The 15,266-nt window shown below is 34.4% G+C and overlaps 1 protein-coding gene across 1 annotated transcript; it reads left to right on the forward strand.

Moving 5' to 3' along the window:
- Positions 1 to 11,473: 11,473 nt before the first annotated feature.
- Positions 11,474 to 14,611, forward strand: LOC147542780 (cyclin-D1-1-like). The gene is made up of 6 exons (XM_086638508.1): positions 11,474 to 11,972; positions 12,512 to 12,598; positions 12,849 to 12,947; positions 13,027 to 13,228; positions 14,019 to 14,143; positions 14,255 to 14,611. Exons 1-6 carry the CDS (start codon positions 11,718 to 11,720, stop codon positions 14,504 to 14,506), a joined length of 1,020 nt encoding a protein of 339 aa, XP_086494634.1. The 5' UTR covers positions 11,474 to 11,717; the 3' UTR covers positions 14,507 to 14,611.
- The last annotated feature ends 655 nt before the right edge of the window (positions 14,612 to 15,266 follow it).

Here is a 15,266-nt window from a genome sequence, read left to right on the forward strand (position 1 = left end):
ATATTAAGGTGGTATAATTATTTGCATCATCTACAGTCCTTGTATGAGATTAGGTGTGAGATGTTCCAAACAACATCACACTTTTAATGGACGATTCTATTGTTCTCCTATTTTCTTGTTCTCATTGTAGTCCATGGTTTATGAAAAATACCTTTTGGGTTTCATTTTCTTTTATCACAATTGAAGAATTGATACAGTTAACAATTTTGTTAACAGAATGATATAAGACATGAATTGATAAGAGGTAGTTCCCTAGGTGTTCATAAATGATGGAACAAAGATGAGAAGTATTATAATAAATTCGTTTAGTGGGATAAATCATTTATAAGAACCCATAATTTTTATCTGTCCTGATTATGGTCTAGAAATGACTTACTGTTTTTTTCAATTGGACCATCTTACTTAGAAATGTTGGATAGAGAGTCAGTGGTAGTATGCTGATGGTACTGATATGTTCTGGATTGGATATATACATCCTCATTTTTCTTTGATACAAAAAAAAAAAGAACTTTGTAGAGGTCTCCCATTTGTACGTGCAGACATCTTTCAAGTTTAGAGTTTAAGATAGAACCTCTTCCTCAGTAGCTTTTCTAAAAGATGTGTCCTGACTCCTGACTATGAATCCTTGTATCCTTTGGGTCCAATCATTTGAACAAGTACCACCTTTGCAAAGGTATCACCTTTATCTCATATCTTTGACATGCCACTTTGACCAACACAGGTAAATTATTTGATGGGGTACTTAAAATAGTAATATGCACTAAAACAAAATGTCAGTGGTGATCATATTATTTTTTATGGTTAAATTTTTTTTGTTGAAACAGCCAATCGTTTGTGGCTGTGTAGGTATCTTTGATGTCAAGGATAATAAATACTTTCTACTACTAATTAGGAATTGGTGTGCCACATTCCATCATTCAATCTGGTTTCCCAAATATTGTTAAATGGGTGACTTCAAAAAGGGTAATAAGTTGTGTCGAAGGATTGTAGGCCCTGTTTGATGAACAAAGTGTCTTGTCGCGGAATGCAATGTTAGCAGGATATACACAACTACTCCGAAGGGAGGAGTCCTTCGATTTGATTCTACTAATGTTAAGAACTACTAACCAAATTGATTATGCCACTCTAGGTTTGATTCTCATAATGTTTGCAGGAAAATCTTACCTATTTCTAGGAAAATGGGTCGGTTTCGACTAAGACACTTTTTCTTCTCGAACAGCTTTGTCCGAAATGACATTCTTGTCATTTATAGTTAATGTGGTATATGGAGAAGTTTTACACTTTGGTTCTCTGAGATGGGTCGAGTTTCACAGAATTCCATAATCACTATCTACCCTCGCCATAAGCGTAGTAAAGAAGCATTATATTTTTTTTTATAAGATGTTGCTGGAAGCATCGCCGAATGAGTTCGATTTTAGCACCTTGTGCTAATATCTTTGCTCTTGACGAATATCTTTGCTCTTGAACAAGGGAGGCAAATCTGTGGTTATATGCTTCAAGAGACCTTATACTTTGGAACTATATGGGTTAACTGTTTGGATTAATGAAGAGCGAAGGAATTAACGCGCCTTTGCCTTGCTCGAGTGCTTCAAGGAACATCGCCATGCACAGAGAACAAAGTGGCGAACGGGTGCGTAACGCGTGGGAATCTGCCGAACAGTTACATAGCAAGGTGTTTTGCTAGCTTGCACTAATGAGGAGTTAGTACAATTGGGGAAGCAAGATTTCAATTCAATGAGAAATGAGTATTGCTTAACTCCCGAGTTTGAGCACTTTTCTTAAGTTGCTAACTCATTGAACCGCAAATCTCAGTAAGCGGTTAGATAATATTATCAAAAATCATTTAAGGAAGTTGTCGAGCAATCAAACTTATCAGTTGGAATGAGTACCCCTTAATGTGCTTTTGCATTGTTGATGGTTTTGGTGAAAGAGAAAGAAATGTTGTAAAACCCTACCTAAAAATTAGTAAGAGTACCTCATATGCTCTCATGCTGCAATTATGTCTACTTTCAGCATTAGGATTTTGATACATGGCTACTGTCAGAATGCAGATCTCTGTAAAACTCTAACATTAGAAGGAGAAGTCCGGAAAGCCGATCTTGTTCAAAAACAAAAAATGATTGTTTTGACAAAAGAAGTTACAATGTATGAGGAACAGTTTTTTTTTATTCAGATAAGTATATAAATTATATCCGCTGATTTACGCTTGCAACATTTGTTACAAAAGCATGTGCCACATCACACAGATCCCGGATGACTACTGCAATGAAGATGATACAGCTTATGCAGAGAAATACAATCCGAAATCATTATGTCATTTTATTAATAACCATTTTATGGTGGTAGAAACCGTTGTGTATTCTATTGGATCTTAAATAGAGAAAGACTCCCTGAGTTTAGTTTCATGGCAATATGTTGCCATGAACTGTGGGGGATTTATGAAGGTAAAAAATACGACATATAGTGAGGTTTCTCTCATACAAATGTTGGATCATTAAAACTCGCATTGTGGGGTTTGTTTAAGAAGGACATTTATGTCTGCCTAAAATTCTTACATAAGATAAGTGACTGGGCGTCCTAACATTACAGTCAGAAAATGTGGGGGAATTTCCAATGGAGAAATGGGTAGGGCTATGCTATGTAATACTAATGTTCGTATTTAATGTGAGGTGTTTTAATCCCTACAAGTTGAATTTGTAAATTATTTTTATTTAAATAATATCAATACAATGAGGACGCAGAACAAAGGAGTTCTATGTGTTCAAACTTCTCATCATAAGAATGTTTCAAGTGATATGATTAAGAGAAGAGCTCTTAGTTAGATTAAAGTCAGATTAACTCAAACGTAAAACGTAACAATTTGGGATTAGGGCGGCCGACCTAATATCAAACGGAAGTTGTAGCTAGCGATGTTTTACATGATGTTTGAGAACACCCTATTGAGATACACATCTCATCGTTCTATAGAAAATAAAAAATGAGATTTATATACACCGAAGCTTATGACATGGTGTATAAGATATATATATCTTGATGAGTTACGGACTACAAAAAAAATTAAAGAATATCCAATTCGTTTATCAAAAGTATCAAAGCGAATATGTATTCCAAATGGAACGGAGAACATGAGAAAACTCTATTTCGTAGAAAATATTTGAAAACAAGATGGTAAAATTACCATTAAACAATTGCTCTCTAAGTTGAGGATTTAAGATAAATGCGCATGTAAATGACAACCTAACTGGATTCAATTATATAGTATAGGTGTGTCAAAGGAGCAATTGTCAACAAGGGGAATGGGACTATTGCCTAAAGTAAATGAGTAAAGTCATAACGGAAACCCAACCTAGTTGACTGGAGATCCCAAGATCTAGGTTCAACGGGAAACTGAAGTTATATACTGACTCGCCAGTAACACTGAAAGAGATTTATTTCTTACCCATTCCTAAGATGAATCAGTGTTGCCTGTAATGAGTAAGGATAAAATTATTTTTAATGATTCCTATAGTTTAGGATTTTGTTTTCTAAGTGGGGTATAACAGGATACCTTTAATAGGAGATCACCTATTTGAGTGTGAACTGGTGCCGGTTCCGTGAGAAGGTTGTTATGGCCGACTTCTCTAAAGCGCTCATGAAACCCGAGAACGTTCAAGGCCGAAATGAACACAACCGAGAACGGAAGGTTATAAGGAGTGTCATGTGTGATAGCCACTGCATCGGTTTACAGTTCACAGGACCCAGTTCAAGACATAGTTCACTAAGGTCCTTGTAAACCTGGTATCTTTTCACTACGGAAGATTCAAAGCCAAAAGCTATCTTTCCCGATGCATGACATCTCCTGTTGTGCTCTCATATATATATGTATGTTTGTTTGTTTGTCTGTCTGTCATCTGTTTGTATGTCGTCTATCTTTTGTTGATAATTTCACTCATGTGGGGGATTGTTGGAAAATTATTAGTTATGTAAATAATTCTTTATTTGAGTGAAATATTATCCAATAGATAACATGTGAAAAGACACAAGTTATGCGTAGTCACAACCCAAATTGAGAGGCATCTTGTAGAGTCACAATTAATCTATATATACTCCATTTGGTTTCTTTCTCAAACAAGTTTTTTTTTAAGACAGCTTTTAGTATATTTTGAAGACAAAAGTTGAGTAGTCTAGAGTCGCTTATGAGAGCATAATAACTAGAGAGTTCGATGGAGCGTATAGAATTGTAGTGCTTCTTTCTATACGACGCGATCGTTGTATCTTGGGAGACAAATGTCCGTAGATCCGTTAGCACCATTGCGGGGACATAATTGTCTTAAGGAAAGAGTGACCACTCGCCTCGATCAAATAATTAAGATAAGTTTTCGTTTCTATATTTACATAACTTTATAATGTAATATTAATTAGTTGTCAAGAACCCAATCCATAGCCCCGAAACCAACAATTGTTTCTCCAACAAATTTTCCCACTAAATTAGTGGGTTAGGATATCACATTTATACAATGACAAAGAACCCTCCTATGCAGGATTACCCATTAACATAATCACCCCAATTCCTTATGGTGCTACCCAAAATTAAAAGTTTAAGATGATTAATGACTTTGGGTATCATTGTATCAAACTTGAATTCTCATGATCACTCTAGAGGTTCTTTCCAGTCTGAATTTGCTTCCAACTCTAATACTTCGGAAGACTGACACCTATATGATTCCACATAAAACCCATCTGAACTACACCAATTGAAGACTAGATTATTGAAGGTACTGGTGTTTAATGCATTAGGATTGATGAACCTTTTCAATGGAGGTAGGATGGGGAAAGTGACAGCCGAAAATTGTGAATAACCACTTTTAACACTGATTGAAAGGTCAAAGCGAAATCACCTCCAAGCGTTTGACTAATCTAAGCACAAAATAAACAGCTTAACTAATATGTAAGCATGTTTACGTCCCGAGATATCACTTCAGTACACCACATAATTATGACGAAATATGAATTGAACAACGATATTCATTCTTTTCCCTAATGTATCTTCCGGCAGAAGTTTGTGATACAGTAAGGCAAAAAGTTTGAGATGAACTCATAAACCACCTGCAAACATCAGAACCCTAAAGCAAAGTACAAACCTAAACAGTTTTTATTTTGCCAAAATAAATATAGTAGTATTAGTGCATAAAATATGGTATCTTTATTATTTGAACCATACCTTAGTATAAGTGCACAAAGTTTTATCGAAATCCTAGATAGCTTGTTGCTTTGAACCAGTTATTCTTTGTGATAAAACCGGTAACACCACACACACAATACAATTTGTTCTTTTGCTCCACACTTTTCTCGCTTAGCACTTATATGGTTATGTGCTTTTTGGTTTCATTAACTATCTTTAGATAAACTCTAAATCTAATGAGAGGTCGCACCACCTCTAAGTTCACATAGTTGAAGTTCTTCCAATAACTTTGGTACTTTAGAGATACTTGTCTTTGACTGAACTTCATTAAGAGTTTTAAACTCAACCTCAGTCCGGTCGGAGACCTTTAAACATTAAAAAAAATATATATTTATCTCTCATCTCTCCTCTCTCTCTGAATTTATTTTTTTATTTTCTCTCTCCTCTCTCTCTCTAAATACCCCGACGAAGGGTTTCCCTTCGATGGAGTATTTAGAGAGAGAGGAGAGAGGAAAAAAATATTAAGAGAGAGAGGGAAATTTTTTTTTAATGACACCTATAATAGCACCTAATTTTTTTTTTTTGTTGAAATATAAGGATTATTTCCTAAATAGCCCTTAACTTTGTGACCGGTTTCTTGCCTAGCCCCCTACTTTATCAATAATACCCAGATGGTCTACTTTTTCAGTTACCGTTATAACACCGTTAACTAGTCATCACCTTCTCTCCTCCATCTCATCACCTTCTTGCCACCTCATCGTCTTCACCGACAAAAGTCGCCGGCCGGAAAATTTCCCGGTCGGCGACCTTTAAACGTTAAAAAAATATATATATTTCTCTTTCCTCTCCCTCTCTCTAATTTTTTTTTCTCTAAGTACTCCGGCGAAGGGTTTGAGAGAGACGAGAGAGAAAAATTAAAAAAAAAATTAGAGAGAGAAATTTTTTTTAATGTTTGAAGGTTGCCGGCCGGAAAATTTTCCGACCAGCGACTTTTGTCGGTGAAGACGATGAGGTGGAAAGAAGGTGAGGTGGCAGAGAGGGGTGATGAGATGGAGGAGAGAATGTGATGACTAGTTAAAGGTGTTATAACGGTAACTGAAAAAGTGGGTCATCTGGATATTATTGATAAAGTAGGGGGCTAGACAGGAAACCGGTCACAAAGTTAAGGGTTATTTGAGAAATAACCCTTATATTTCAACAAAAAAAAGAAGTTAGGTGCTGTTATAGGTGCCATTATTGTCCATCGTGTCTTTTGTTATTTTTTTTCCAATGCCTCTTTCTACTTTATTTTGTGTTTTTTTTTTCGATGAACATACTTTATTTTGTGTTGAATGTTCTATTAAGACCAGATAGACAAACACTATGCCCCATTGAACCAAAGAAAAAATAAATCAAATAGCCCAAGATAGGTATAAAGGGAAATAGTTGGACCTTGAACTAGAAATGACTAAGGATAGAGTATACTAATTGCTTTTCCTGTTAGAAATTTTGCATTAATTATTTGTGTTTCTCCGTGATTTATGTAGTTCGATTGATTAACGTTGTTCTATCAAAGCTTGCTCGGTCTTTGCTTGACGGTTCATTTGGTCAAGTTTTTCACTCTCTAGAGGATTCAGACAAGATGATCCATTGTTACATTATTTTTTTCTTCTATGCACGAAAATTTGAGTCAATGCTTCACCTAACACAAACTAAAGTCTAAGGCAAATGATAGAGTGACTTAGAAATGCTTCACCTAACACAAACTAAAGTCTAAGGCAAATGATAGAGTGACTTAGAAATTGGTACTTAGAGGGTGACATATTTCTTTATTTAGAAATAAAAGCGGTCCCCACCGTAGTCAAACTTTGAAAAAACCTTGTCTTTTAGTGATTCCACATCAGCTGGGCACTAAAATGCCCAAAAAATTTGGGCTCTCTAGCATCTCCCAAAGTCTAATTCAAGGATTCAAACACTCCCCTACCTCCTCTTTGATACCACACATCTTGCTTTAGGATGATTGTTTATTTATGAGAAAATAGGCATTCTTTTTGTACATTGTTTTGCTGATTTTGCTTAAGGAATTTGGTATGATCTAAGGACAAATGATCAACTTTAAAAATCATGTACTTTTTTCAGTTCTAACTCCCATTCTAAACATTGTAGAATTGTTTTTAGAATTCTCAAGGTAGATCAAGATACGAAGGACTCTCATCTTCGCACCAAATCTTCATATGCAAGTCCAAAATACTTTGTTTTAACCGATTATAGATAGACATACCAAAAAGTTTAGTCAGCAGAAGATCAAGCTTCTTTCTCAAGCAAAAAAATTGTGAACTAATCAACTTAACCATCTTTGCTGCTGGAAGATACTAAATGGCTATTTTTGGCTTTTCATTCAAAACTAAGAATGCCATCACATACCTTTACAAGTTTTTTTGTGGGAAAAGACAAATCAAACAACAAATTGTACTTAAAGAGTTAGTGCTCAAACAATAACCAAAAGATAAGGGATGTTTAGGCTTTAGAAACATCTTCATGGATAGCTAAATTGGGATTTGAGAACCCAACCAAATATTTTATAGGCAAAGTTCTTGAATCAAAGTACTTTCCAAACAAAGACACTTCAAGAAGCAAAATGTAGTAGATAATCTTATACAATGCTAAATAGGAGATGCCTCTCAAGTTAATATGTGTCTCCTTGAATACCTACTCTTCTTGCTATATGAAGCAAATACTCTGGCTCGGACCTCCTTTGAATGAATCAATTACTTTTGAGTAAGTACGTGTAACGTGCACGAAAATGCACATAAGCTAGCTACTTCAGCTAGGAGGAATGGTTTAACATATTGTTCTTATATTATTTGAAATAACAACATCATTGTGAATTTGTGATGCATCGTACTATATATGAATAGATGTAATCTTGTTCAAAAAAATGTATGTGTAAAGTCCAGTCTTACAAATGTTTTAGGAAAACGGTGAGACTTGAACTTTGATATTTCTAGTAAAAAAAAGGATACGCATGTTACTGCTCAACTACGATGAGTTTTACTTTAACCTCACTATTTTTCAAAGTGTGGGTTGAGAAAATATTTGAGCGCCACATGATATATAGGTATGTGGCTTGACCAGACTACCGACCTACTATCTTAGAAATTAATTAGTTATCTGAAGATGAAGATAATATATTGCCTCATCTGTCACTAAAAGAAGATATATTTATTAACAAAAGTTAACCCTAATGCCTCAAAGCTAACCCCAAGTCTTCATAGCCTTTAAATCACTAGTCAATTGGCGATAATTCAATAACTACTAAAGTGTTTTGTTTGGTCATTTTCAACATTCCGGACAATTAGCAAAATATATGGAGAGAAACAAAAAGAAAATATAGGTGTGAATAGAGCCATGTGAGCCGGGCAGGGATGGGTCGAACAATATACTCCTACTAGGGCCATTTTTTTTGTTGCAGATCTCTTATTAGGGCCATGACAAGGTGACAACCCTATTTCACACTTTGGTATAAAGGATCTTGCAACATTAAATTTAATTGATTGTGGAGTTTTGGGTAATACAATATCAATTGGGTAGTGAAGAGTTAGACATTATATTATTGACAAGTAGATCATCTTTCTCTCTCTAGATCTATGCCCGACATGTCAGCCGGCCGAGATTCAGTCGGGAGATGTGGTGGGCATAGTGTCATTTTCCTTAATTTAATTAAGCCCAAGGAACACATGTATGACAGTATGAGTAAATAATATGACACGAAACTGTACTTAAGCAGTTAGTTTTGCGATATTCAAGGTTTACAATTATAGATATTGTTTCCATTCTACACACCAGGCCCAAGCCCAATAGTTTTAGGGCTTTGTCTTTTGCGAAAACTCTACGAGTCTATCCGAAATGTCCAACATTTATCAAACTTGAGTGTATATCTGTAACTTAAGTCTCTACTATATCGCAAACGACGTGAGACTATTACAATCTCCCATTCTCGACAACCAATCGTCTTCGACTTTGACACCATTTGTCTTGCAACAACTAAAACTATACAAAATTAAGTTAGATATAAGAATTGAGATGAATATTATATCTTAAAACAGTGTGGGGCTAGACACAGTTAGGCAGAGTGGAGAAAATAAAGTCTGACTAATAAAACAGTTTTGACAATGATATATATTGGCTCCTCTTCTCCCTTTTACACAGAGCACGGGGGAGCCATTCATCAAAGAGAGAGAGAGAGAGAGAGAGAGAGAGAGAGAAAGAGCACACTGAAAACACAGTCAGTCAAGAGTTCAGAGTCACACAAGTTTCAAGTTTTTTCCTTTTTTGAATAGAGATGCATGATAGGGTTTAGTCTTTTTTTTTTTTTTTTTATCACATCAGCTCTCTGATGCAACATCCCACCCCAAAAGATATGTATCTTAATGTTATTTTAGTAGTACCGTAATACCTTCATTCTTTGGAGGATCAATGCAAATTTCGAAAAAAAAATTCTTACAGACTTATTTGTCAAGTTTCAATTGAGATGTTCTTTTCTATATAACTAAATTGAGTGTCTTTAATTGAAGTCGTTCTCCAATGCAACACTCGAAAAACCTCTAATAGTTACACATGTCACACGTACATTGAATAAGAAAAAGTAGTTGAGAAAATAAATACTTTCAATTAACCCTAAAATTAAATTTGATGACTAATATACTCAAAATAGATAAAAAAAAAAAAAAGTAGAGTTTGTAATTGAGACATCTTAAAATTAAGAGAAATGCTAGATTTACAACTAGAAATTTGGAAAATTCATCCACATTGACTTGGCTCCTGGAAGTTCAAATACATTTATAAGTAATTTATTGATTTTACCAATATACCCTCTCTTCTATGGTTTCTCTCTCTAAAACCTTTATCTCTAAATCCTTTAATCACCCGTAAATCAAATAAGACCAAACTTTGAAAAACAAAATCAACTTTTCTTCTTAAAATATTCAATCCATAAATCTATTTGATAGGAGAAGAATCATAGTTCAAATGACTATTTCAGAAAATGGAAATCAAAATCTATAAAACTTCCCTACTTCAAAGTTACTAAGTCAATATTAAAGAGGCTTCCTGCATATCATTTGTATGAAAAAAATCACCATGGATTGTATATGGTGTAGATTTCTGGTTAGAGAAAGAAAGAGGAAGTTAGAGAGAGAAAGATAATGAGAGAGAATATGAGCAACTGGTTTTTTTCCTAAATTTCAGATTTGTTGTAGAAGTCAGTGGTTTCTACCTAAATAAACCCCAAATATGTCAAATTAATTGATTGTTTCTCACAAACAAGAAGGTTTGGATGATGAGTATGTCCTTTCACCCCCCTATTTATTTTACAGTAGTTAAGGTTTAGAGAGAAGCTATGAATTCATTTGAAGGGTTTAGAGAGAGAAACAAGAGAAAAGAAAAGAGGGTAGATTGGTAAAAGCAAAATTCACTCATAAATGCATTTGAAATACCAAAATGCCATGTAGGAGCCATGTCAATCTGGATAAATTTTCCAGATTTTAAGTTGTAAGGGTAGCATTTCTCTAAAATTAAATGCTTTCACATCATCTTACGATCTCAAATGGTTTTGCATTGAAGAAGTCTTTTTTTGTAAAGAAACTCTAAAGTCCTAAGTGACACTTAAGATCAATGCAACACTCAATTTTAGAAACTCGGAATGCCACATAAATTTTTTTGAAGTTTTTCTCGAAAAATCATCTCAAATGCAAAACTCAACTTACATCTTAAAGATGATGAGGCGGTGGTTGAATAGAGACATCTCTAAGTGCCAACTCACCACTTTTTAATTTAGACCTATAGAAATCAAGTCTTCATCTATCTTAAAAATAACTATTCTTTACAAAAATTATCATGCCACATAAGTAAACGAAACAACTTTAGATATTTGTATTGAAGACACAAAAATGGAAGGAACTCAATTTTGCTACATTGGTGTGGGAGTCTCAATTGAAACTTGACACATCAGACTAATTGACAGGGGTACTTTAGATATAAAGATATCAACGTCGACACAAGTACGCTCCGTATACAATCTTGTGCACGGTCTTAAATGGTATAAGGGATAGTATTATTTTCTCGTATCTTCCACATGGTGTAAAAGTACAAAATTACACTTTATCTTAATAGCCACTTACAACAGACAACGACGAGAGTTTTATACAGTAGAGTACTTTAAACAAAGTTGTAAAAATATTTCGAACTGCAATACGTCTCTGCTTATCATCTCAGTCATACCAATGTATAGTACCATTTTGCTATACAAACAAAATATATAGGTTTCGACTGAAACAAAAAAAACAAAAACAAAAAATCAAATTAAATTTGTTTTTCCCAACTTAAAAAAATAACGACTTGTATTTAAGACTGAAGTCTCTCACAGTACTCACTAACTCAATCCTTTTCCCAATTCTCCCAATCTCATCTCCGATCATTTTTCACATTCTTGATATTTCCGGCGAGATTTCCGTTCAACGAATCCAAGATGAAAGCAAAAAAGTAATTTTAATAGTTTAGTACTTTTCAGTCGGAAACCATGTCTCCATGTCCTTCAATATCCGATCTTTTATGCACTGAAAACAACGCCGGAATCTTCGATCAAGAGTTCTGCTCGTACTCATCGGATCCTGTATTTCCGATAGAAGATTTGGAACAATACATAGAAGAACTCATCGAAGAAGAAGAAGATTATATGCCTGAATTCGATTATCGTTCAAAACTACTCCAATCTGAATCAGTATCAATCGATGCTTCTTCTGCTCGAAATGAATCGATTTCATGGATTCATAAGGTATGGTGTTCCGTTTTCCGACGATTAGTTTTCCGGTTGATTTGCGCCGGTAACTCTATCTTTGATCTCTCTCTGTTCTGTTTTGATCGGTTTTCATTAATCGTTGGATTTTACTGAAATTACGGAAGTGCCACTTGATTTTTATTTAGTTATTTACCGCCAATTAATAAATACGCGCCCGCGCATTTTAATAATTATACTGGTATTTGCTATCATGCGCCTTTATTGAAAGCGTTATAAAAAGTTGAAATTAAAATTCTTAATTAGTGGATTATATGACAGATGGTTTTAACACCTAAGTTGATTATTTTGATGCATTGAGTTTTATCTCAAAACCCCAACTAGAACCACAGATTATATTTTTATTAGTAGGTCAGACTGAATATCAGTTAAGACTATTGAGTATTGATATGGAAAATTTTGTTGGAATCCCTGTTTCTACATGATACATATTGTAGTAAAAAGTTTAGATCTTTTCTGAGATTTTTTGTCTGGTTATTTATTATTTTTCTTATTGTATATCATTTTGTAACACGCAGGTTTGTACGTTTTATCGTTTCCATCCATTAACGGCATACCTTTCAGTCAATTACATGGATCGATTCCTTTCAGTTAATAATTTACCGGTAAGATTCTTCATTGTTACTGTTGTATTAATCGTGTAAAAAAAAATATCAGAAAGAAAATTACGTGATTCAGTTACTATGTGTCACGCGACTCTAGTACTTTACTAAGTTTCCTGTCTCGGTCACTCGTGCTCTATCAAAACATAATTTACCTAATAATATTTAGAAAACCCTTTTTTCACAATAAGCACTTGATCAGATAATGCATTTACAAATTTGATTAACCAATCTTTGGATTATTCATTTTCAGCTAGGAAATGGGTGGCCATTAAAACTCTTGTCAGTAACTTGTTTATCATTAGCTGCTAAAATGGAGGAACCAATTGTTCCTTCTCTTTTTGATCTTCAGGTATCAATTCATCATCCATTACCCAATACCACTTTTATGAGTAATATCAGTAATTGCATTCACTGTTTTCAAATTTTAGGTTAAAAGTGCCAAATACTTATTTGAACCCAAGTCAATTCAAAGAATGGAGTTCATTGTGTTAACTACTTTAGATTGGAGACTTCGATCGATTACACCTTTCAACTTCATTGATTTCTTTGCCCACAAACTAGATGCATCTGGAACCTTCTCAAGGTTCTTAATTTCGCAAGCAACAAAACTTATCCTAGCATCCATAAAAGGTAAGAATTATTATTAAGTACTTAAAAATAAATATTTTATCTCGTAAAGTTTTGTTTAAAATGTTGTTCGGAATGTGACATTACTGTAATAACATTTTTTGACTGAGTAAGGTTAGTCGGTGTAACCTCAGTTTTATTCATCATGTAAGAGTGTATGCACGAACATACAGTAGAAATGTGGAAATTTTATTAGACACAATCATTCCACTACATGACACGAAAACTAGGGTTAATTCCATTGTGACCTCTTAAAAATGACCAATTCATCAAAACGACCCCTTAAAGGTCTAATTTGTTAGAGTTTTTAAGAGAAAAAGAGGGATGAAAAGAGAGTGGTATAAGAAGAGAGTGGAAGAGGAAGAAGGTACAGAGGCTAGTGGTAGTTGTGGTAGAAAAAGAAGGGAGGAAGAAGAAGAAGAAGAAAAATTTAAATGTGAATTGCTGGCAGATGGTCGACCAACAATTTCCCTCCGGCAAAGAAAAGTAAGAAGGATAGAGAGGATAATACTTCTAAAAATAAGAGTAAAAAAGTAAAGGGTCAATTGTTAAGATTGACTAACAGTTGACTGGCGAAAATCGGAGCTATTTTTGAAGCTAGTTATCTTTAGGGTGCCACTTAGTGAGTTAGTCATCTTTAAGAGGCTAAAATGGAATTAACCCAACTTCATATTGAAACTTTGGCCAAACATACAAGTAGATGTTATTGTTGAGGCATCATTATGGGTAGGACACTTAACCTTCTTCACATATATTTGAAATGCAAATGTATTGATTCATTTATTTAATGCAGGAATTAAGTTCATAAATTACCCTCCTTCATCAATGGCAGCAGCAGCAATACTGACTGCAGCTAAAGAAATTCCAAATCTGTGTCTCATTGGAAGCTCTTCATTATTGTGCAAGGGACTAAGCAAAGTAAGAATTTTACTTGTAAATGGGATTGAGACTCAATAAAATTGATACCCATATTGTTAAATAATTTATATTTGCAAGCAAACATGAAGTTACAAAAATGAATTTTTGCAGGGGAAAATGCTTAGTTGCTACAAGTTGATGGAAGGTCTTATACAAAAAAGACCCCCAAAAGTACTACCACAACTTAGGGTAACAACTAGGGCATGGATAGGTTCCATTGACTCATCTTCATCCAATTCTTCTTCACCATCTTCTTCTTCTTCATCATCTTCTTCTTCTTCAAATCACAAAAGGAGAAAGATAAACAACACTTTTTGGGTAAGTGATGAAGATGATGATAGTGACAGGGGAAACAGTAACTGATCATGAAGACAAAGAATTCATGGGTGAAATGATCAATAAATTGCTAATGGTTTGAAGTTTTGTGTAAAGTAATGTCAGTATTTGTTTTTTGGGACATGATTAAAATGAGTGTGTATAGATAGATAGATAGATATATGTGTGGGAGTTTGGGAGTCTTTATGGGGATTTATTCATTAGATTAGTGGTTGCAGATTCCCAAAGGTGGGGAATCTCTGTTTCTTTTTGGGTTGGTAAAGAAGGGAAAGATGAAGAGAGAGATAGAGAGACAAAAGACAAGAAAGGAAGTGAATGGGTTCAAAGGAGACATGAAGTTGAAGGGAAAGCTATGGAGAGAGAGAGAGAGAGAGAGAGAGAGAGAGAGAGAGAGAGAGAGAGAGAGAGAGAGAGAGAGAGGTGGGGTGGAGAGAGAGTGAAACAAAGTAGATGTGATGATAGAGGAAAAATATTCCTCTTAACTAGTGGGCTTGATTTTGGTTTTTCTTTTTCTTTGGACACTTTGGGCCTAAATCTATGGGTCATCAACATTAAATTGATAATGTAATTTTTTTTTTGAGGAAGGATTGATATTCTAATATAAATCAGACTTGTTGTTCATGATTTTGTTTCTTTACTACTTTCTTCTCGGGACACTAACAAATTATGATTCGTACCCATTTGATGTTGAGTTTGAACTCAATAATTGATTCAGAAAATGTCTAAACACGTTAAAAATAAAATAATATTTTAGATCACAAAAATTTCGTATCTTCCTGATTTAAAC

Source organism: Eschscholzia californica, unplaced genomic scaffold, assembly GCF_041429995.1.
Source record: "Eschscholzia californica isolate CP2 unplaced genomic scaffold, dmEscCali1.0.p SCAF_4, whole genome shotgun sequence".
NCBI lineage: Eukaryota > Viridiplantae > Streptophyta > Magnoliopsida > Ranunculales > Papaveraceae > Eschscholzia > Eschscholzia californica.

Coding starts and splice junctions, on each gene's coding strand:
- LOC147542780 (XM_086638508.1), top strand. CDS start 11,718: ATGTCTCCATGTCCTTCAATATCCGATCTTTTATGCACTGAAAACAAC. Junction 11,973..12,511: donor CGATTTCATGGATTCATAAG/GTATGGTGTTCC, acceptor TGTAACACGCAG/GTTTGTACGTTTTATCGTTT. Junction 12,948..13,026: donor CTTCTCTTTTTGATCTTCAG/GTATCAATTCAT, acceptor TTCAAATTTTAG/GTTAAAAGTGCCAAATACTT.